Raw genomic sequence first — 24,376 nt, 5'->3', positions numbered from 1 at the left:
CATCAAGCAGATGTAAGGAGGTCATGGTAACTGGCTTTTTTTTTATACTCCTACCACATAGTGATGTTTGTCTTTGGGGAGGAAAAATCAGTACCAGGACTAGAAAAGAGATCATTTCGTTTTGGTCATTGTGCAGTGCTACACTTTCTGTACTGTGTTTAAACGACCAATAAGGAGCAAGGAAGGACCGCTGCTCACAGCGACTTGTGGATGTTAGCTTCTGCACGGGGCTGGGAATGAAAAAATTCATGTTTTTTTCTACAGGCCAGGAGAAGAGAGAACATTTTACTAGTTGGGCCTTGCGTCACTGCCAAGTTTAAAATGATGACTTTGACTCTTCGAAAAACCTGCCCGACATTTGCCTTTCACACCCTTCAGATTGCCTCATGAGGCAGCTCGTTTGTTCACTAAGCAACATGTTTTGTCTTACAATTTCCCCTGTAAGTACTCACTGTTCACTGTAACTTAGTTTTTTTGTAAATCATACCTCAAAATGTATCTATAACATACTTCACTTCTAAACTAACATCATACATAATTAACACTTGACAAAGAAAAATCTACATAAAATGGTCATTGTATTTATCTGTTCATACCCATTGAATACAGTAAATACAAAAAAATCCTGTGAAACATCACGACAGTCACAGATACCATTAAAAGAGCTATAAAATGCAGTGAATGGCAACGTTTCTTGAGTGCAACCACTAAAACAAAGTCTGGACCTGAAGGCTGTCCAAGGGGGACAGCTTTTAGGATGACTTGCTAGTTCCCCAACTTTTGCCTTCCCCACCCCGTGCTTATAATATAGTTTGTAACAAGGAGTTAGATTGTGTTAACTTGAAACTAGTTTGGAATGATCTTTCTTCTTCTGTGAGATGCTAATTAATCTCTTCCCTGCTGGTATCTACGTGCTCTGCCAAAAGGAAACAGCACTTCAAAGCCAGTGATTTATGCATGCACAGCATCAGGGTTCCTGTCTTTGTCTTATACCTATCTGACTGGCCTCAGTTCCAGTAAGAAAACAGTTAGGAAAACAAGCAGATTATTACAGACTTGAGACTTACGTTTCAAGTCATATTCTTAGGGACATTTTTTAAAGAGAAAACTACTAAAATAAAACCAGATGGAGTTCTAGGAAAGCGTGAAACTAAGGGGGAATAATAGGGACCCTTTCCGAGTGGCAAAGGGTCTGTCTCCTAAATGTCAGGGAAGTCGTTTTGAATCTTTGTCAAGGTAAAACAAAACAAAACTAAACACACTTTAAGGTAGGACAGAAGGACACAGATTATCTTCTGAAGTAAAAACTTTTTCTCTGGGCAAAGTAACAAGCTCTAGGAGAGCACCCTAACTCCAAATGTGTCTTACCAACTCGATTGTCAGAGGCACAAAACTGCAAGAGCAGAGATCTCTACCCTCCCCACAGGGAGGAACGTGACCGAAGGTGCCATGCATCATATTCCAAATACATTCAGAAGGGGAAGGCACATAGCCTAATTACAGGGTAATCATCTTCACTAGCCAGCTATAGGAGTCCGACGACAAAATTAATCAGGACCCCAATTACAGGATGATGTTCCCATCACTCAAGGAAATAAATACACTTATATGTAACTTCAGGTGTGATTACATGGAAGCCAGAGCCCTTTTCCTCAACCTCTGTTTTGTTTCCTTCTTCACAGTTCTTTCAGTGCTTCCTTGTTTGTTCATGGATGCCTTTCCAGAGTTGAAGGGTAAGGTAGAGACAGCAGAAAAAAACTGATGACAAAACTCAAAGTCCCTGTCTGTACAACAATACCAAACCCACGGCAGATAGCTTGAAGCTCTCCCCCGAAGGCAGTTTTATGCTGTCCTCCATCAGTAAGAAGGATTTCCTCCTCCCACTTCCAGCATCCCCCCAAATGAAACTTTCCAATGTATCTTTCTTGAAACCAACAGCTAGAGGTTTTTCTTTTAACTATTGCATACTACAGTTCAAAACAGAAAACATAACGGAATGGAATAAAATTATGTGATACATCTTCCAAAAACCATGTCTCTGCTGAGAGATTTCTCTCGCATCTGGGGATGAGAAGCTGCTGCAACATCTCTCCTCTTCAGCAGCAAATCTGAGCTAAGATCTTGAGCCTTGCTTGCAGAATTCCAGGTAAGGCCATTACAAGTCATTACTAAACAGCCTGAATTTTCCCAAAAGTCCCAAGTATGAAACCCAAACTCCTATGTTTTCGTGAAGAGGGGAGCATATAAGGTTCTTTTGTTCCTTCTGGACGTGGTAACAGCACTGTGGCCATTCAATGAAAGACAAACTTTTTCACCAGGGAGAACTATGTTCCCTTCCAGTGCACAGAGAACAAAAATCTCTCTTCGAAGTACAGAAGAGCAGCTCATTGCAAAATGTTCGCTCTGCCAGTACTAATATACTAATCCTCCCGCTCTAGTAAAGGAAGAGTGAGATGAGACCTATCACTGACTTGCACAGAACATAGACAAAGCTCTGTATTTTCTATAGAGCGGTGGATCATGCCCGTAAGATTTCCTAAATAAACTGCTGGAAGGCGTGATGCCACATGGGGAAAGATCTGGACTCCAATTACAGAGATAAATTCTTACTCAAGGAATGAGAAGTGCTTAGACTAGGCACAGGATCGTAAATTACACTCTTATTGCAGAGCTGCCAGGCTGTCTAAATCACACAGGAGCATTAAGTCAGTAGAGCAGAGACCTGAGTTGCGATTATAGGGAGGGTGCGTCATCCGCATTCATAATTTTTCCTCCCTCTTCTGAGACTTTTTATTATGTCTCCTTGTTTGCTTAGACTTTCCTGTATGCTTCCTCTTGCTTGTAAATTTATCTTTGATGCACTGTAAGCAAAAATTCTTACAAAGACAATTATTGCATTTAGGAGCTTAATACAAGACTGACACACAGGATCACTTGATAGGCACAGAAGTCTCCAAAAGCAGTAAGCTATTATTCAGGTCGGGATTGCACACACAAACATGGCTTGCACTGGGCAGGAAATCAGTGCATAGAATACGGCTCAGAGTCTTAACTCCCAAAAAGGTTCAGATGAATAAAGAACTGGCCCAAGAGGGAAAGGCTGCAGCTTGACATTTAAACTGACCCCAGCGTGATAACAGAGGCCAACTCACTAGGAATTCACTCAGAATATCAAATGAATGCTATGCAGCCTGTGGCAAAGACTGTTGTTTGAGTACATTAATTAATATTAAAAGTGACAAGTTCAATGTTAAGTTTGTTGTAGTTATGGAAGCAGCATTATCAGTTTTTAGTTTCATGTTCCCAGCACAATTTTAGCAGTCCATTAGGCTTTGTGCAGCAGGTACCAACACCAGTGCACCTCTTCAGTGAAGAGCCCTCCTTACAACCCCGGGGGAGTGCAGGGTCCCAAAAAGAAGAGTCGTGCTGGTTTCTAGGTCCCTATCACCAACATCTTTTCTGGGGGATAAAATGAAGTTTATATTCCCCATCTCTCAGGGTGCTGAGCACTCAGGACCTTGCAGGAACAGCCAGCTAAAACAATAGGAATTGTGCATATAGGGTGATGTGAATGCCATAGGCATACTTTGAATCTTTGCTGAGAGTTTATTTGGCTGCCCAGTTGTGAATACCCATGCCTTAGGACAAGTAGTCGCACGGCCGTTGCCGCTGACACAAGGGAGGCGGTGGGAGCATGTGGGGACAGGGCAGAGATTCCCCTTTCAGCACCGTTGCTCAGGGAAATCAGCCTAAGCTGCCACTGGAGCCACAGCTCCAGGGAGAAATACACAACCAACGCACTGGAAAACTAGGGGTGGAGACCCCCGTTTAGGGTTTCCTAATTCTGGAGCCATTCCATGCCCAGCTCCTGCTCAAGGCAGGACAATCTATCATCAGAGAGCAGTAGCACGATGGAAAAGTTCAGCTGTTCCCTCTTCCCTTGACACATTGCCCACACCAGGCAGAGCATCAGCCGGTTTCAGGCTCTGGCTCCCTTTGCACCAGTCTGCCACAGAGACAGAGCTCGTCTTAGCTTGGCACCTGCAGTATGAAAAAGAGCTTAGAAACCCTATATTTACATAAGCGTCCTCACTCAGGCAGTCTTAATGACCTACACTACACCTCTCTATGACTCATGGCTTAAAATGTGAGAACGTGTAAATTTAATGTCATCAGCGTGCGATAGGAAGCAACGACCATTCAGAACCCAGCACAGTGCAATCCTTGTGGTCAGGGGTCCTCAGCAAAACCTCTGTGTAAGTACTCAGTGGTAGTAACTGAGAGTTAGTAACAGCTCAACACTTCACTCAAATACATGGAAGAGGCCGTGGAATCAAGGTGAAAGAGTGGAACTGAAATAAAGAAATACTTTACAGTCCAAAACCAGCAAGCAGCAATAACAAATGACGCCTCAAACGAGTATAAACCTTAATTATACCAGAGGAAGCCATGCACACCTAGATACACAGCTTATTTTTGTTAAGTCATTTCATGTTAGTCATTACAAATGAACACCAGAGCTGAGCACAACTCTGAGTCACAACCATGTTCGTTCTAAAAATTCTGACATCCCGTTTGAAGCAAATATTCAGGGACGTGAGCATCCACGCCAACCCCACTCCCTTCCCAGGACATTATACTCCATTCACCTGTTCCGCACAGCACATTTGTGCAAGGGCTTTGTGGTAATATTCTTTGCCTGGGTAGTAGTTCTCCCTCCCTTTGAGGCGATACCATGTGGTCTGCCCTCTTCTTGTTTTAGGCTAAGGAAGAAAGACTGCCTGGAGCTTCGCAACTTGCCAGAGAAAAGGCTGGCGTCTCAGTCATTTTACATTTGATTCATGTAAAATTCACAAGTTAAAGCTGAAGGACATTCCTAGAAGGCCTAAATCTTACTTCCCTAAGTCCTGCAGTCCTGCCTAGACCTCTTCTGCAACATGCGCAGTTTCTACGAGATTTTGGTGACTTCAGGTATTTTTTAAGGCAAACCCTAAACTCTGAAATAAGGAGCTGAAAGAAAGTTAGGAAACTGCCACTGAGGAGGGAAGATAGTCGACAGGTTTTGTTTCTGTTTTGTTTTGTTTTTTAAACTTCTCCAGGAATCCAGATAAGAGGCTTTTTTTGTTTTTTTGTTTTTTGGTTTTTTTTTTAATAACTCACACTGTAACAAGAAATTAGGATGAAAAAGACTAGAAAAGGGAAAAGGCTGGTGATACCCACCTGTATGTAAATCAGTTCATGCAACACTGTTTGCGATACCTTACATACTACCAGGTACTCTAATAGTCTTAGCAGGTGATCTGAGAAGACAAACACCATCAAAAATTTAAACATACTGAGAAAACTGAAAGCCTTAGAAGACAAATTAAGGAGAGGACATGATAACTGTGCATCAAAGAAAGAAGGGTATCAAGCAGTTTGGTATCTCCTATTTTCCCCAGCACAGGAAGCTACAGAGCATTCAGGAACTTGCAGAAATAAGAGAAAATTTTTCTTCACAGGTAATTCGATTGCAACACTTTTCATTTGAAGAAATCATTCAGTCTAAGGCCAACAATACTCAGTTATTCTGATTAGCAAAAATACCGCCAGGGTTTCACATGTCAAGCTGATCTCTAAATACGTAAGGTAGAGACACAACTCAGGGTCGGACAACCTGCGCACTATGGTTTTCTCATGTTTCACCCCAGACCATCCAATACCAGTCACTCTTATAGGAGACAGGATACCGGAGCAGGTGGACTGGCAATGCCGCTTGATGATCTAGCTGCAGTTTGACAGTGACGGAGCAGCTGACAGACCCCTCGCGTGCTGCTTTTCTCAACAGCTGCGTTCCTCCTGCAGAACCAATCCATCCCATCTGCACTGCTAGAGGTGCCACAGCCATGGTTGCAGAGGCACTTTCCACTCTTTCTTCCAGGAATTTAAGTTTTCAAAATACATGTTTGGAAGGCTGAAAGATTTCATGCTTGCTCTACAATAATAAATTATGCTTTTGTGTAAACAAAGTATTTTTGTTAATTAGAAATAATAGTTTGGATAGGGGAAAGGGGAGAGCTTGGAAACTCAAATGGCTTTTTATTTTGAATAAAAATATTAGGCACTTAGAAATACAGTCATATCACAAGAAACAGCTAAACTTCAGCATCTGGATAGACAGTCAAAGCACCAATCTTTCAGAAGCTATGCACATGCCTAGCAAGCTGGATGAAGACACCCAGCACACACACCAGTGGTTCCAGTTCCACTTGTAATCCTGGCTTCCCCTAAACTCTACTTCAGATAACGAAGGCACCACATTCAGCCACCAAAGAGACAAAGAAAAGCAGAAAGAATTCCTTAGCTACAGATGATTGCTACATGTTTTATTCTTCTTCCTTTGTTTCAGCGTTAGGTCATCAGGTAATTTTCAGCAACATTTTGTATTCAGAAAAACTAGGATTTATAGCCTGTAGAATTTTTTGAAGCATCGTATCTACAGAAGTTATTAACAAAAGACAGTACTTTCCTAAAGGATGTTCTAACATTAAAATAAAATCTTTTGTTAATTTTTTTTAAACATCTTTTCAAACAATTCATGAGAATAACATTTCCTATGGCTAGGAGATTACCAAAAGGGTTAATTATCACCAACTCTTCCTCATGCTTGAGGATTCTTGTGCCAATAAACACTTCACTCAATAATCCCACATAGCCTCAGTTTCTCACAAGCAGGGACTTTTGACTCATGTTGATAAACACAAAACTACTTGCTAGCCAAACAGTACTTCCTTCCAATGCTCTCGCCCTTTTTACAACTGTCACTTTTCTTTTAATGGCAACATGATTAAGGGTGTAATTTGAGATCTGTATTTGCTGATGGCTCTAGCACGGTATTCTCTCAGCATCTGAAAAATCAAATACAACCCACATATGTAGCTTTATGAAAATACACAACAGAAAATCTTAAAGGTGAACAGGTGCATGGAAAACAAGATTAAAAACTCATTCTCCTTTTCCAAATATATATATTTTTAAACAGGTTCTGAAATATTGCCAGTTCCACCATCTCTGTTTATCTTCCGTATAAGTGTGCAACTGCTAGTATCTTGTGCATGACTGATATTCCGAATTAGGCAGCTCCATCGCATTTGCTAAGGACTTTCAGAGAAAAATAAGAAGAAATTCTGTGAAGTACTTGATATTTTCTAGTTAGTAAAATTGTAAAGGAAAACACATCAAAGGCTCTGCAAGTGGAAATCAGTAAGAATTCAAGATTGGAGCATAAATTGAAGCACCACCTATAATGTGGTTATCTGAATTTTCATTGCTCTTGTAATACTCTTTTACATGGCACTAATCATGGGAGAATTCTCTTGCTACACTCAAGTTTGATGCCTTTGGATTTTTCATGAACAGGTATTACTGTTACGTTCTTCTAGTTAGAACTTAATCTTTGTGATTCTGAAAGAATGATATTCTACCTCATTTACAAAAAACTGAGAAGCAACAGTGTATGTGGACACCCCTCCACCCTTTTAAACAGAGCCAACTACCAGAAAGAATTACGTAAAAGATTTAATATGTATTAAAATCTGAAGAACAAAACAAAACCAAAAAGTCACTAATTTCTGACATAGTAACTGACAGGTATTTGGGGTATTCCATAAATTCATCGCCAGTTAGAGCCTCAGACCTCCAAACTTGCTATCACTGAAACCAGCTGCTAAGCTTTTGCAGGGTTACATCCTGCCCGCCATCAGAATACAGCACGGAGACAAAATATACTCTAAAATTGAAGTCAAAATGAGATCTTTCAGGACTCTTACAGAAGAGTTAATACTTCTAACTACAGAAATCAGTGACTGAGGTTGTAACTATTCCCTCATAAACCCACTTCTGTCCCGTACCTTGAAAATTTTGCATAAAATCCTTAAAATGTATTTGGCTTAAAAAACCGTAAGACTCCACATCTAGAATTACTGAGGAGCTCTTGGCTCTGAGGATTACTAACAACTGATTCTGGCTTTTTAAAAACAACAGTAATGACAAAACCGTCTTTTCAGCATCTGACAAAATGTACAGGAAACCAAAGCCAAACAAAATCACCTGCATGTGGTCATCTTTTCTCCATTGCCATGAAGCTGTACATAAAGATTAATGAATAGGCTTATTACTAATAAGCTTAAGAACATAATACAGATTCAAGCTTAGTAATAATTCTCTGGGAACTGCATCATGTGTCCTACCATTGTAATAGCTTCCTGGACTGTAATTTCTCCAACAGGAAATCCCATACTACTTAGCTGGTAAAAGGGGTAAAAGATTTTGCTTTTAGAACTAAGACATGGAAAGGGACGCCCACTGTCAGTATTTAAAATGCTGAGAATTTGAACAGATCCCCCGAAGACTCACGTAGCTGGGGCTGGGGAACATTTCCCCAGAAAATCTTGAATTTATCATTAAATAGGCATGATTTATATTATGCAGTGTTGAAGGCGTTTTGGAAAGAGTTCAATCCCTAAAATGGCTAGAGATCTTCTTTGGACAGTTCAGGACTTCATTTAAACAGGTACAAAAGCAAGCTCCTTATCTCTCCTCCAAAATATTACTCAGTAGGCAAAAAGCTTGTTGAGCTACACAGCGCATCCCTCGGTAGGGATTCATCTTTTGGTGTGTGTCTTCTGGTACAGTAGTGTGATCCAAACCATCGTAAGTAAAACTGTCTTTTGGATACTTTTGCCATGCCTACAGATACTCTTATTGTTCAAAACACTAAATCCTGAGATGTTTCAAATTCAAAGTATGTCTACGAGATTGCCTGTTTAAAATTTAAACTAAAGATCAGTCAGAATGGAGATGTGCTCTATAATTAGTAAAAAATAACTAGATTCTCTGTGCTGTGTAATAATTTTACTGAACAAATAGCTCTCAGGATGTACTTTTCATAATTTTTATATACAAAAACCATAGAAGAATAAAGCTTTAAGTAAGGGTTTTACAGAATACGTTACAATTAATCATGGCATAGTATGTTCCCAGATATTCAATACCAAGCTCACAAGTCAGAAGCATCTATCATGGGGCATTTAAAACTGTAACATGCTCTCCTCACCCTTGCAGTTAAAAATTCTTTTTAAGATGCCTCACTCTTCAGCAGAACTTAGCTTTCACCCAATGCAAATTAATCTACAAACAAGCACTGGAATCCTAGAGGTCTGATTTAGGGACAACATTGAGCACCGCCTCAGACATTTATTACATGAAAAATTAATTTACTAAATGGAAAGTTTCTCTTAAGTAATCTTTGGGTAACTTAAACACATTTAGTTAAGGACAACACACATTTAACTTATAAGGTATCTTCTCCAAACAGTGAGTTTGTGCTAACATGCAAAATAACACCACTTGCAGAATTTAATTAGTGCAGCTTTTAAAGCATTTGCAAACCATAGCTAGTACTTTTTTTCTTGACTGATTCAGGGGATATGGCAGTTAAAATGCAATGGTAACATTTTCAAGGCTACTTTAAAGTAAAATGTAATCATACTAATCATCATTTACTTTTTTGTACTTAATTATTTCATTGTAGTCACATTTCATTATATCAAACAAATAAAGTTCAGAATAATAAGTATGAGCGGTTGTGCTTTATGAATTATTTCTAATGTGCCTCTAAAAAAACCAAACCAAAACCATCCCAACTTAACCAAATTTAAAAATCTGGGATAAATCCATCAAAAAGCCCAAACCATTGAGTTACCAAAACGTTAGCAAGAACAAGGTTTCAGAAAGATGCAACAGTGTGATTACATTTTGAATTTTGTCATTTTAAAGCCTTTACTTTCATTGATATAAGGTAATTAATTTGTACACCCCCCCCCCCCTTTTTTTTTTCCACAGCAGAAATCAAATCATCAAGTGTGAGCGAGTGATGACCCATGCTTACTCTAAATGGCAGACAACACAAGTTACAGAAACCTGGACCACAACTACAGTAGTTTACAAAACATAAAACAAGATTAACAGATATGCCTTCTTTAGGATAATACATAAGAAGGATTTTAGGAACTTTATATCAATAGCTCATTTCAGACTATGAAGTGTTTCCTCCTCCCTTCCAGAGTCTGTGAAATAAAGTGGTAAACATGTTCTCTTCAATATTCAGTTTAGTTGCAAAAAGATTATACTTGCATAAATATAAAAACACATGATAAAGCAAAATATTTTTAATTAGTAAGCCAATCATAAATAAATTCACCTAAAATTAACAGAAGAAGCAGCTGTTCTTTCTACACGCATACCCTTTTTAGCATGTCGTAATAGTCAACTTCATTGTCTAGCCTGGGACAAAACAATTCATCATTGAGCACTCAACAATTCCACACACCGAGCTAAGTCTTTTTTTTTTTTTTTTAGTTACATTTTTTACATTTTTTTTTTTACAAATGTAATACTTATGTACATTATATATTTTATTTCTACAATTGATGTACTTTACTGAAACTCTACAACTTTCACAGGGAATTCGCTGAAGTCTTTAGTAAATATGAATCATTCCTTTTAAAAAGAAATTCATATAAACAACTAACATACAGCACTGCCCTTTGACATCTGTTAAGAATTTAGATCTGGAAGTGCTACTATAATAAATGTAAGAAAAAAGGCTTTACCTAATTGTACATTTCGTTAAGAAATATCATCCCACATAGCTACATAAATTCACCAGCTTGCAATAAACAGAGCACCATACTGCCGCACAACTGGAAACGTGTATAAACCAATTTGAAGTTTACTAGTGAAACAGCTTCATCACTCCTAGCACTTTTAAACTGAAGTAAATCTGCAAAATTCTTTTGGAAATGTATACTTCTTTAGCTGTAAAGCTTCCAAAACAATGCTGGTCACTGTATATTGTGAAGAACAAGTATCCACTTTTGTAACTTCCCATACGCTTCTCTCGGCCCATGCTTCTATCTGAAGTCAGGATTTTTCTTCTATTTATTCCTTGCTCACTTACAAATCTGCTGTTGAATATTAAGTAAGAATTCATAATATGAAAAAGCCGCTTCTGTCCGATCCTCAATTAAATGCTGAAAAAAATCTGTTTTGGCAGGGTTCTCATCTCTGAAAGAAGAGAGGAAGGTATTTTAGTCCAAACATTGAGCAAAAAATCCACTGTAAATTCAAGCAGAGGCATAAGTTCTAACAAATTGCCTACTGTCCTTTCGAGTCTAAATCCAGTCCAAAGACACTACAATTGTAAATAATCCAAAGTTTAGGAAAAAACCCTAAAATTTTTAATACAATATCAAACAGCAGCATCTTTTTAAGAAGTATAAAATGGTAGAAAAGTGGGTGAAATAGCATTTAAAATATCTTGTAGAAACACAAAAAAAGGAAACATAAAAATGATTTTGGTTTAGAAGTTAACAAATACGCTGGCGGCAATGAATTCTGAAAAGGTTAAATTAAATCCTGATAACAATTAAAAAACTGGAAAATTTACAACTCTGGTTACGTGTAATCTCAATCCCCTCCCTGTTTTTTTCTTATTTGACAATGGAACAGAGAAGGTAAAGTGTCAAAGACCTAGTATTCAAAATTATTGCCCCAATAAAAATTTGCTGGGACACTGTAAATATCTGCTGGGCCACGGTCCTCTGTACTGGTACAGTACAGCATTCAGTAAAGCTCTGCTATTTACTGTGGTCCCTCAGCACACCTTGCAATTCAAGCAGCAGCCACCACAGCAACAGCTGAAGAGCTTCATCCTGTGTTTAAATATTATTTATCTAAGTTAGAAAGTCATCGTACTGTCTAAAACATGATCTCCCATCAGGCTTAGTAAACAGAGTACTCTAGAGAAGACAAATGTAAACTCAAGTATAACATTTTATAGAATTTAAACTTTAAGTGGGCCATGGCTTGAAAAGGCTTCAGAATTTGCCTTATATGTCATACATCAACTGTGGTCCTATGGAGCTCAGTAACAAATACATACAACTATTAAACCATCTACAGATTATTAACCTTACTTGAATTTTTTTATATGTATGTATTGAAATTATAAAAGCTATACCAGAAATTAACCTGGTTAACTCCATTGATCGTAACGATATCCACTGCTTTAGTATATTCTTAACAATATCAAAATATGCAACGAATTCCTACCAATAAAACTATCAGTAACTGAATTTGCTCTAGATTCAAAGATGACCTTTGCTGCTAAGGGGTTTTAGTTAACAGCACTATTATCAGCTGGAAAGAGGACCTTATTCAGTTTCTTCCAGGTCAGATATTCCCATTTTTCATCAGTGTCAATCAGAAACTGTAAAAACAACTTGCCAATAATTACTCAGTATCTAACAGAAATACTTACTTTATTACTTGAAGAACTGGACTTAAAGGTCTACTGTCTCTAAGCCAAGATATAAAAGATCGTGTTCTTTCTGAAGAAAGTGCATCTACCTCAGGAAGCTGTGTCTGGTTGAAAGTAATAGAAAGAAGTCATCATCTTTTATTATCAAAACTATTTTAAAAAATAGATCCTGATAGTCATAACATGACCCAAGCCACAGTTTCTATTAAGAAATTACCAACCATGATTATATATACACATTCTTTCTTCAGCTTAAAGTACAAAAATTCAGTAATATCTGTTCTGTAGGAAGCAGAGCATCTTTAACTTAAAGTGCCTTTTAGTGCAAAACATTTTAGAAAGCAAGCTCATTTAAAAAGTCATCTTTCCAAAATGCTGCTTTTGCAGTTTTCTTGCCTTTATCTTCCCCTGTCAATCAAGTTCCTACATGTTGCATTTTGCTTCACTGAAAAGATGAACAAAACAAGAACTGAAACCTGAATTGTAAGCAAATTTCAACGCAAAGATTATACTGGACTAACTGGTTGGGGAATGAGCTGAAAAAAATAGAATTAAAAAAACCTGAGACCAACTTTTAGGCGAATATAACCTTCTAAGACAATTAATATGACAGAAAAGAATTGATTACAGATCTAAAAGTAGTTCCATTGCTACCTTTGTAATAAATGAAGACAACTTAAAAGCAAAGATAACAACTTCTGTTTATGTCATTTTTTTCTCTCATTTTCATTATAATAAATGCTATATAATCATTGAAAAAAGTTACCATCCTTCCTTTATCCAAGTTCTTCCTAAAAACTGTCAACTAATACTTACCACTAGCTGATCACAGGGGACAGTTTTAAATTGCTAATACAAGCAAAATACAAAACTCTGAACAAGGAGTCCAAATTTACAGTATTCTTAAAGCTCACCACTCTTAACCTGTTCTTATAATTACTGCTTGTCACTTACTTTTCCTCTTCATACTATGCAAGCTTTATAAGCAGGAAGCATCTTCCTATGTGTTTCCACAATGACTAACACATTTTTGGTACTATCTGAATATAACCATTTGATTCTGAACTTTTCTAGAGTGTCTTAAAAGGGTCCATCCTTACATTTGACATTTTGGAATCATTACCCACAGAAGAGGGGTCTTCTCTTTAATTGCTGCTCTGTTTCACCCACGATACTATAGGTACAGGTTATAACATAAAAACCCCTCCATCAAAACACACATCCAATTGTCTTTGATGTTGTAATAGCTAAAAATGTGTTGGTTTTTTTTTTTACCATTGACTCAAGGCTTGGAAGATGAGCAAAACTTCATTCTTACCCTTTACTTACAAGCCTATCACATTATACCATAGACTTGGTAACTTACACAAGGTTTGGAGAACATAGTCCTTCTGAAAACCATGATATCAATAAAATAACTCTAATCTTAACAACTAACACGTCTGAATAGCTAATTTTTGTATTAATTCTATGAAATTCCATCCTATTCTTGTGAGCCCACATATATTTCCATAAAAATAATAAAAGCAGTAATGTCATAGAACAATTTTTTGGCATTCCATGAATGCCAAAATTTACATGTTTACATTCTTTCCTTGAAAGCATTTGACAACTTCTATCTGTCTCCTATGAATTTGGTAAGAGGTTAGAAGGTACCCAATAAAAAAACCCTAATTCATAGTTACATAATTAAAAACTGAAAATGCAGAAAAAATAAGATTAAATATAGATTCCAAATGTAAGCACTGTACAGCACAGCTCATCAAAACACCTACCATTTTCTGTGGTACTGATGCATAGTCTGGGTATCCAAGGACATCTTTTATGAAGTTGTTATCACAGTTTTTTCCAATCCAAATGTAAAAAATCTGTAAGATGTCAGAATCAGTTTTAGTAAAGGCCTTGCACACATTTTAAAGAAAGAGACAAGTGGTGATATAATTGGAATAATACCAGAATAATACTTTTAGTGCAAATGAATCACTTGAGAGCTCTAGCTGCAATTCATACATACATCTCTATATTCGTTATTTGTACATTCACTTAATACATTGGTAACATTTGGAATAAGATCATTAAATGTCAAAAAAATATAGGTAGAATGCAAATACTAGAAAAATGAGGATGCAGGACACATCTATATTGGAACAGTTAATGCACTAACTTCCCACGTTACCTCCTAAAATGAAAAACCTAAAATTTTATAGACCACTACTGTGTCAGTTACTGCACACTGACTTCCCAATCTAAACAAGTCATAGTAAAGCATCAATTATGAAAACACATTATAGTAATTATTTCAGACATCTGGAGACAGAAGCTAGTTTGTCATTCACACTCAGCCCCTGAACTCATACAAGGTTTAAAGCACTTTCTAGACTGCCATTAAAGTAGCATGATGTTTTATCACATTATTCAAGAAGCATAATGCTTTATCCAATTAAGTGTGTTTTAGGATAATTTCTACGAATACCTTTAACTATATCTACAGGTTTTCTTTATTCCCCACAATTCCCTCACTCTTGCAACTCTTACATCACACAAGCCACAAATCATAAAACCACTTATATTTGTGTGTAACTGAGAAGGTTCCTGCATCAATAGGAAGTGCTTTGTTTGAGAGACTGTAGTACATACAATTTTATAATCGTTAAGAGAAACTATGGAAAATGGAAATCCATTACTTCCAGGAAAAAAAAAGACCATAAAACAAAAACCAAAACACCTTGATGTGAACTCTTGGTATATTCCGATCAGTCTAGCATGAAAAAAATTAACCTCTGAAGCCTTAATATGCAGCCTCAAAGATACTCCTCTGATCAAAATATGACAGCCTTTCACTGGAACACAGATTACTGCCAGGTAACCTGGAACGCTGATTTACTACACCGTTACTGTTGAGAGTTGACTTTTTTTTTTTTTTAAAAAAAAAAAAAAAAAAAGAAAAAGAAATGTGTGAAACTGTTAACTTACTGAACCACAATCCATAAGAAAAGCTCCTTCTCTTGTCAACTTCTCTGCAGACAACTTCTGAAGAGGTGGCTGAGGAACAACTCTGTCATTTACATGTATTGTACTCTGTAACAAAAAACAATACTCAATAACATTAGAATATAAATAAGTCCTATTTTTATCTTAACCAGGTAAAATAAAACAGAAAAAAAACAGTTAATCTCTAGCAAAATTTTGAGGATTCTCATGTAACAAAATGCCGTGTTAAGCCTGAAATGATTATTTACATCAAACAATTCTAGAATGTTACTTAACCTAAAAGGCTACTTTATTACCTAAAACAGAATAATGCAAGTTCATTTAAGTTGTGTATGTAACTTTTCTCATGCTATAGATGCCAAACTTTCAAAAGAATTCTAGTGTTTACACTTAAATTTTCTACAGACAACCTTCATAGATTTTTTCATTGCATTCAACTTCATTAGAAGTGTTGCAAGAGGAGAAAACCGTCAAATTCTACTCCCTGCAAGGAGAGTTCACTATTTTACTGCATTCAAGTAACAGAAAGTTCCTTGATTTAACATCCTGCCTGAAGCGACAGACGGGCTTGTCCACAGAGCACTATGACTGATCTGATTAAACAACCTGGCTGTTAGCAATGATGTTACTAAAAAATACTCCCCCTTCCTCCCCAGCAATAAAACCAAACAAAACCAATAAAAAACCCCAATCCCACAGTATTTTCAGATTAAAGCTGCTTCCCCCTCCAATACAAAAATAGGCTGAATATCTATAAGAATCTGTGAAGCATTCTGCAAATAATGTACGGAAAAAATAGTCTAGAGACCAAGCATACCTCCACAAGGTAAAAGATTATTAAAAAATCCCTATTTCAAAAATTCCACATTATAATGCAATAGATTAGAAGCTTTTTGGGATGTATACATAATGATGAAAATCAAGCTACTGAATGCCACCTGGGAAAGTTCCAGGCTTTACTCAATGCTCTCCAGAGTCAAGTGTTAAGAGAAAAGAAAACCAGTAAAAACATTTAAAAAAAATCTGCAATATATATCATAGAATTTTCTAAAGAAACAAGAAATTTAAGAACAGCCTCTGTCACAAGTACTTTAAACTGAAGTAGTACGAAATAGCAGATTAGCACTCTGTTATATGATTTAAAATGTGGTTTGTCAATTAATTTCAGTAGGTCAAATAAGCCAAATTTTCTGTATTATTCTACTAGAAATAATTGATCTGAAATTCTTTGCTAACAAAACTGGATCTCCCAAAGACACTGCTGGTTCTTTACAGCACTCACACACTGAATATAGTGTTTCAGCACAAGTTCCACAAAAAACTTAACAGGGTTAGTTGAAGCAGTTGGCTTCTCAAATACTGGAGGGGGGCTGGTGGTGGTGGGGAGAAGTATAAAAAGACGAACTAATCAATTCCACTGAATAACACCGAGTTTAGACTCACATATGTGAGTTCATGAAATACCTTAAAAGAAACTTTGAGACTATAAATAGCTCACAGATTGTGCTGAACAATACCAACTTCCAGAGAAACTACTCAAGTTACCATACAATCTTGTATGACACTTAAAAAAACAAACCTCCTACCTATACTTTTCCAAAGCCAGTGACTAACAAGCCCATGAAAACTTAAAAAATAACTTATTTTTGCAATTACAACTAACTTTGACCTTAAATAAAATCTCACCTTACTTCTTACTATTAACAAATGCATCCATTTCCTAGGCTACCTCTGCAAAAGGCAAACTAATAAAACCTGGGTTTGTACATGAAGTAATTCCTCAGTCTGATCATAACCATCTAGAAGTACAATTTTGTTTCATCCACGTTAGTCTGAGAAACCACTGGAAGTTTGTTATTGCAGGCAACTTTAGCTGGTTTCAGTGTACAAAACCTAGAATCCTCCACCAAATCTACTTCATCCATTTCCCCTAGACAATTCTAACACACAAAATCACACCGGACATGTTTCCAATGAATACAATCTTCTCTGTTTTCTTTGTATAATAGAAAAACATGGATTTATTGTGGTCACTGAAACAAGGTGAAGTAAAACCACAGTTCTGCTCATAACACAGTACCGTACTGGCAACTCAAAACTTGAAAATAAATGTTTTTCTTGACTTTTTATAACTTATGGAAAATGCTTAGTTCCCATTACAATAACAACTTTAACTAAATTATTGCAGGACATCATCAGGTTTAACAGACCATTAAAACTAGAAAATGTTATAAAACAGGCTTCATACATTACCTCATCAATCAACTTGTCTATTCTATACAAGTTGGGATGTATCATTTTCATCAAATGAACAAGAGGCTGGCTCTTCATCTGGCACATCGCATACACGCGATCATCCAAGCGTGTACTCATGCCTGTTCTAAATGCTTTCTGTAAGACAACAGTGTTGTTACTCAAATAAATCCTGTATTTTATGTCACATCTAAACAGTGTATTTCAGATTTTTTGAAAGTGTCAAGCAATGATGGCAAAGCTTTTGTAAACAAATGTATGTTACTGAGATACATTAGAATCTTAATCAAATACCTTTTAAAACTTAATCCATTCTCCCTCCTTATTCATGAAGGAGAACAAAAAAATTCCCCCCCCCACACACTTTATGTAAAATTTGTATGTGATTTGGCCAGCATTTCTCATTTTTATTCTTGACAAATGTTACTGGCCTATGAAACTCATCGATGCAAAATATCACAGGAAGATACGAGCCTAGCAGAGTTCAAAAAAGATAATTCTGTGGATAAGATTAACTATGATTTTATATTAGTAAGAATTAAATATTAAGGAAAAGCTTTGAAAGGGAAATAGATTTTCACATTTTTTAGTAGAAACCAGGCTCTCCTAGGATAAAATTTTATAACTCTCTTTCCTACTGGATTCTTCAGATCTCCTTTAGAAGCAATCAGTAAACCATCGCTGTTGAAGCAACACAATGGAGTAAGCACCATATTCTGATTCAATAGAGAATATTCCTATAATCAAAGTTCATATTCACTTCTATGACAAAACTAAGCACATCAGTCCTCTTCTTGGCTGTCACAAGCATTTTGGTTTTGGTTTCTCTATATCCCAGGCTTTTTTATTATTGTTAACAAAGATGATTAAAAAAACCTAAACAACTTATTTTCTCAGCCACTCTTACTTCTGTCTTTTACACAGATCCTCTTGATAATAAATGGCCTGGTTTTCCCCCACTATTAACTGCGTTACTTATGCAAGTACCAATGAAGTCCTAATCAGTACGTTGGAGACTGAAGTAATCACTGAGCCAAAGAAAATAAGTTACTATGATTGGATTTCTTACCAAACTTACATAAAGGCTTATTCATGATAAGAAAGAACTGTCAGACATCAAAATCTTTAAGCTATTAGATTTATTGATAACAAAACCCTGCGTTAAGTTCTCTTTTGAAGTATGATGTTTGGTAATACAAAAAAAGATATTTTAAAAAATCAAAAAGTAGCAACTACTTCCATGTGAACTTTAAAGTATATCACTTTAGTTTCTGCCATGATTTCATTGTATCTCCAAGGAAACTCCTCTTCCTTCTTGATACTTTAAAGTACAAAGTATATGCATTGAAAATATTTGACTTGGTTTTTCTTCATAAAATAAAATTGAAGAAGTACTAATAAGCGGCTTCCAACAATCTTTATGGGCAATACCACTAGCTGCCCAAATCTGAGAAATGCTAATTGCTACAATATATGTGTTTTTATTTTAATTGTAAAACAAGGTAAGACAAAATATATAAAATTTAAAATCAAGTAAAGCAATAAATTGTTCAGGCACTAATAATTTAAAATAAGCTAACATAGTCATCTTTTATGTGAAAGTCCTGTAAGCTCAAAGAGGATAACCCAATTTTCATAATTTGACAAAAGTGTAGACATTGCTTGACCTAGAGCTTAAGAATTCCTCAAATGGAACAATGAATCAAATATCAAACATTAATCCACTAGATTATACATACCTGTTTGAGAAGGGCCAAAATATACAATGGAAATAGCTTGAGGGAATTTGGTGCTATCAGCATGGACTGCTGCAGATTTGAGGCCGTTGACATGTATGCTGCCAAGGAGTCTACCACAGCATTAACTAAGGCATCTCTTGCATCCGAAAGACTAGATGAAACTGAGCGATCCACAGCTGTTGGGTTAGAAGGATACCAGAAGTTACTAGAGTTGGCCTCATTTGTTCTCTTGAATTTCAAAAATTTTAGTTGTGCTTTTGGGTGATAAAAATGTAAAGATTTTTTTAAAAAAACCCACACCTGTGGTCCTAACATTTTTTAGGAGTAAATAAGATGATTGCCCATACAGAAACTCACTTTCACGATGCATAAAAAAATACAGTGTGGCTGATCTCCACTCCCTAGTTCCTACTCTTGGAGAATTTAAAAAATTGCTTAAAGCTGTGGTATATACTCAAGACCAAATATAAATCATGTTTTAAACCTTATACAAATAGCTTTGCTATTGATGAAACTCTCTGCTGTCCTATCCCCAAGATAAGATTTGCAGCAATTATTTTTGATTCGTTTTTCCCCCAAGAAATTTCTTCCATTATTTCAGTGGCATAATTACAATTCGTGTAAACAAAGCTTCATCCTTCTCTGCTGAGAAAGGGCTGCAAATCCTTTGGTTGGAGGAAGCCACCTGCTGGACTGACTGCACATTTAAGATGAGATACAGAAGTACTATTTCTTTCTGCTCATTTATTTGATTATTAATATACAAGATAGCATATACTAAAATGCTACACAGAGCCATACACATTCAATGGCAGAGATCAGTCTATGAAACAGCTACTTATGACCCACAAGTAGGGGATAAGTAAGAATCCTCAAACCAGCAATCACAGGATAGAAGCATAGGAAACTAACGTGTATCTCAGATACACTGTTGTCAGAAGTTCCCTTTTAGTTTTGTCCTGGTTTTGCTGGGATAGAATCAGAAAATCAATTTTCTGTTACACTTTTAGTTCCTGGCCAGCCACGGTATGCGGGTTTCCACAGTGATCAAGGCCATCAGCAGTTTTGAGTTAGCCAGGTGCTTAAGCTATGAGAAGCGAAAGCCAGGGCAGCTGACCCAGGCTGGCCCACAGGTGTATGCTATACCATAAACATCACATTTACTATAAATTGGAAAGTTTGCTGGGGATGGCTCTCTTCCCTCTCTTCTCTTCTTGCAGCTTGTGACCACTATACGGGCTGAGTATAACTTTGTGTATTTTGTATTAGCATTAATATTGGTTTTCTTATTTTATTAAATCTGTTTCAATTTCAACCCACAAGTCTCCCTCCTTTTCCCAATTCCCTTTCACAGCTGGGGAAGGGACACTGGGTGACAGAACAACTGGTTATTGTTTAGCCCTAGATGCGGGCTAAAGAGAGACATGTTTCCAGCAACTCACTAAACTGAATTACTCTGTTTCTTAAGTAATCTCAAACTTTAGCATTCTAGGATAACAACCATGATGACAATGATACAAAAATGAAAGTTTTGATCCAAGTGTGTTATGATTCTTTGTCCTTTAATAAACTGTAGAGAACCATGTGTGAAGGCTCCTTTTAAAAGACTGAAATCAATTAAGTATTCAGACTAAGGAATATTTCAGTTAATAGCTTTGGTATAACCTTGATTTTGTCATCTTTTGTATTCTCAAGCTTCAGCGTGCTCCACTCCAACCTTTTTCTACAATGCCCAGGCTTCATTCACTACTTGATTTAAATGGTTGGCAAAATTAAGAATATACAAGAAGATATTTGAATCTTCCTGAATACTCACCCATGTTTGCTAAAAGGCACACAACTGCTTGTACATCTGCTCCTGCATATACATCAGCCAGTGAACTTACTACAGGCAAGCAAAGTGTGTGCACTCGAATTCGACGTTCACCTAATAAGTAAGTAGAAATCATTATCCAGTATCTCCTGGTAGAGGTATACAAATTCAGTCATTACAGCCTATATCCTCTCATCTAAGATGCACTCATTTTGTAAAAACATACCAGCTGGGAAATTGCTGTAACACTGTCTCCCATTCCTGTCTCTTAACCTGTTCAAATTCTGCAATGCCCTAAAGATTCAACTTACGAATCAGCACAAGTTTGTAACACAAACTAGTTTATAATATTCAGTGTCTTGATCTTACAAATGAAGAACATTGATTTTCATCCCAAAATTTTGTGGTATCCCACAACAGAAAGTAGCTGCTATTCTTTATGCCCACCCAATGTACTAGCAACTCGCTCCAATCCATCACGGGTCTGTGATTTTGGACAAAATGTGTGCCAAACATGTTATTACTTTTAACAATGGCACGCCTTTTAAATAAAGGAAACTTGCTGAATCAGCTCTATGTCAGATGTACATAAATTACATTTCCCCATCAAAATAGAGTTTATAAAGATTTACATCATGTGATTAACTGCCAAGTAGGCTCAACTAGCTTTGACAAGATTCAGTTAGGGTATAGAGAACAACAAAAGGCTGTGGAACTAACTATACAAACATTATGTTAGAAAAAGAAGCAAAAAACCCAGTGGCCAATTCATTTTAATTTATTTACCTTTGCTGGAAGTATATAAAAGAGCTGTTTGAAAACAAACCAAAGATGTGTCAGTCAGACTTTCCTCAATGGACATTTGTACTGCAAATCCAGCATCAGGATTGACATTGGCAAGGGACAATAAATCAGTGGATCGTACAAAAAAGTTCCCATGAAAAGTGTGTATTGAAAGACCTGGAAGCAGATTAAATAACTCACAGTGAGGTTAAAATAGCATGAAAAACTCTTATCAATAATTAAACCCCACATACTACTTATTCTAAATATCACACAGAATCAATTACATGAATCATTAGACATTTCAGCATGATTCTGTAGAGCTCACGCTCAATTCTGAACACTCCAAACTGAATGATGCCCATACACTACACATGTCAACTTAGTCAAAGTGAGATGGTGCCATCTTAAGTAAAAAAAAAACAAAACAAAAAAACAAATGGCAAAAGCTAACGGAACTTAACATAAAGATGGCAACTCCCTTACTCTTCAGTGAAAGAGAAATAACCTGAAATCTAATGTTGCTAAAGACTAAGGACATTCAAAATGATAGTTAACGTGCTTACACCAACTTTTCCATATGAATCAGTATTTAAAACATACCTTTTGTACATCTTATGCGCATAACTGCTTCAAATCCAATCTTTCTTGTAAGGTATCTTTTAAGGTCTTTTTGTAACTTTTCGGCCTGAGCAGGATTATGGGTACAATGGAAAGATGGATAGTAATAGATGCATCCAGCAGAATACTTGGACATGCAAGCTGTGAAGGAGGAAAAGATATGATTAAGAGGTAAAACCATAACATGAAGTCAGGACACAAAAATTGTGTCCAACCTTCTGCAAGTCACATCTATGTTCATCTTTTTCTTGATGCGACCCACATCTGTAAGACAATGAGAACTGGCCCAGACTCAGGCCACTGAAGACAGTGATGAGTCATCCCAATACACAATTATCTAATTACACACTTACTTCAATAAGCATGCTACCTTTGGCAGCCAAGACAACAGTGCATGCAGAAATATTTAACGGTGTAGAGGCAAAATTAAGTGTGTGCGCAGAGACAAATCTTGGTTTAACGGTGAAAGACGAGAACTCTGTTCTACCCCTATGATTAACCTTTATTAATTCCTTGCCATCTGGCTGTTTCCTGTTCTTGAGCAGGAGAGTACCTTCTTGTTTAAAACTGTGAAATCCCAGAATAAATTGTCTGATACCACCAATCCAATATTCCTGTTCATTACTGCTATCAACTTCAAAGTCAATTCCTTCGCAGCATTAGCTGCATTTACAAAAGCGCAGAAAGATTTATGTGATTTAAGAATTCCTGAAGTAGCCCGTGCTTCTGGAGAAAGACAACAGTGTGGAAAGAGTGAATGCATACATTAGGTACTCCTTACCAAGAGAAGCTAGATCAGAATATTGTGAACTTAAGAGAAATAAATCCACAGCAGTCTGCTGGCCTGAGCAGTCCAGTGCCAACTTCTTATAAAAATCCGTTGCTGGACCAAGATGCTGGACCACCTTTGGTGAATACATTATACAGGAAAGAGTTAAGACAAATATCATGCTCTTTAAGACTTCATGGAACAAAAGACATACTACTCAGTAGCAAAGTATTATAAGGAAGTTTCCTTTAAGCAGTAACTTATAGGCATTTCCACCTGCAGAAATTGTTTTCCTTATGCTCCATATTCTTTTAGTTTGTATTTACAAGCAGTTATGATCTTACTTTCAAGGAAGTTTACATGAATGTTTTTTTGTATGAGAACGTAACTATGTAACACTTACTGGATGCCATAAACTACAAGGCTATAAAAATAATAAAAAATCATGGTTTAGGTCTACAATTTAATATATCCATGCTTTGGTTCAAAGCCCAGGTTGTTATTAACTGAGTCAGAAATATTTGCAGCTTCTTTTGCTTGCCAAGAAAAGCTATGGACCAAAGGCCCGAAAGACAGCTCATGCACTTTGAAACAAGTAATACCACACATACACATATAAACTAGTGATCTTAAATGCACAAACACAGACACTGAATAATTAAAATTTAGTGAACTGCTATAAACAGAAAACAAGAGTTGATCTGCACAACCACGCAAGTCAGAAAGACATGGCCAGTCCCTAGTCTCATGAGTTTTTGTACCTTTGTGCTTGACCTTTGATTGGGGTCTTCTCTGGAATGCAAAAGCCCTGCTCCCAAAGATGGTAACTGAGTTTGAAACACAGATATCCGACCACCCGTTGGAGACATCAGTTTAAATGCAGCCTGAAGAGCAGGGCCCAGTGCGCTGTGTGTTTCTCTGGTATTGGTGAACATATTTGGTAACGCATTCAATAGATCTTTTATCAGCTGCAAAACAGATTGAAAGGTATTTATGAGATTTTGCAAGCTTTATATTTTCTGCTATATCTAAAAAGCTGTATTGCC

At 36.7% G+C, this 24,376-nt stretch overlaps 1 protein-coding gene across 2 annotated transcripts in view; it reads right to left on the bottom strand.

Annotated features, from left to right (window-relative positions):
• Window positions 1-8,918: 8,918 nt before the first annotated feature.
• Window positions 8,919-24,376, bottom strand: part of SEC24B (SEC24 homolog B, COPII coat complex component) — a 51,234-nt gene continuing 35,776 nt past the window's right edge. For both annotated transcript variants that reach the window (XM_068403394.1, XM_068403395.1), the window contains 11 exons: window positions 24,092-24,298; window positions 23,343-23,466; window positions 22,544-22,702; window positions 21,944-22,117; window positions 21,161-21,271; window positions 19,345-19,520; window positions 17,606-17,743; window positions 15,335-15,439; window positions 14,137-14,229; window positions 12,362-12,465; window positions 8,919-11,106 (listed from right to left, as the gene is read on the bottom strand). In XM_068403394.1, coding sequence (XP_068259495.1) covers window positions 10,992-11,106; window positions 12,362-12,465; window positions 14,137-14,229; window positions 15,335-15,439; window positions 17,606-17,743; window positions 19,345-19,520; window positions 21,161-21,271; window positions 21,944-22,117; window positions 22,544-22,702; window positions 23,343-23,466; window positions 24,092-24,298 — 1,506 coding nt within the window. In that variant the 3' untranslated portion in view covers window positions 8,919-10,991. The remainder of the gene's footprint in view (window positions 11,107-12,361; window positions 12,466-14,136; window positions 14,230-15,334; window positions 15,440-17,605; window positions 17,744-19,344; window positions 19,521-21,160; window positions 21,272-21,943; window positions 22,118-22,543; window positions 22,703-23,342; window positions 23,467-24,091; window positions 24,299-24,376) is intronic.

The sequence above is a fragment of the Nyctibius grandis genome, chromosome 6, assembly GCF_013368605.1.
Source record: "Nyctibius grandis isolate bNycGra1 chromosome 6, bNycGra1.pri, whole genome shotgun sequence".
Classification (NCBI taxonomy): Eukaryota; Metazoa; Chordata; class Aves; order Nyctibiiformes; family Nyctibiidae; genus Nyctibius; species Nyctibius grandis.
The sequence above is the reverse complement of the archived record's forward strand: the minus strand, read 5'-3'. Positions and strand labels throughout refer to the sequence as shown.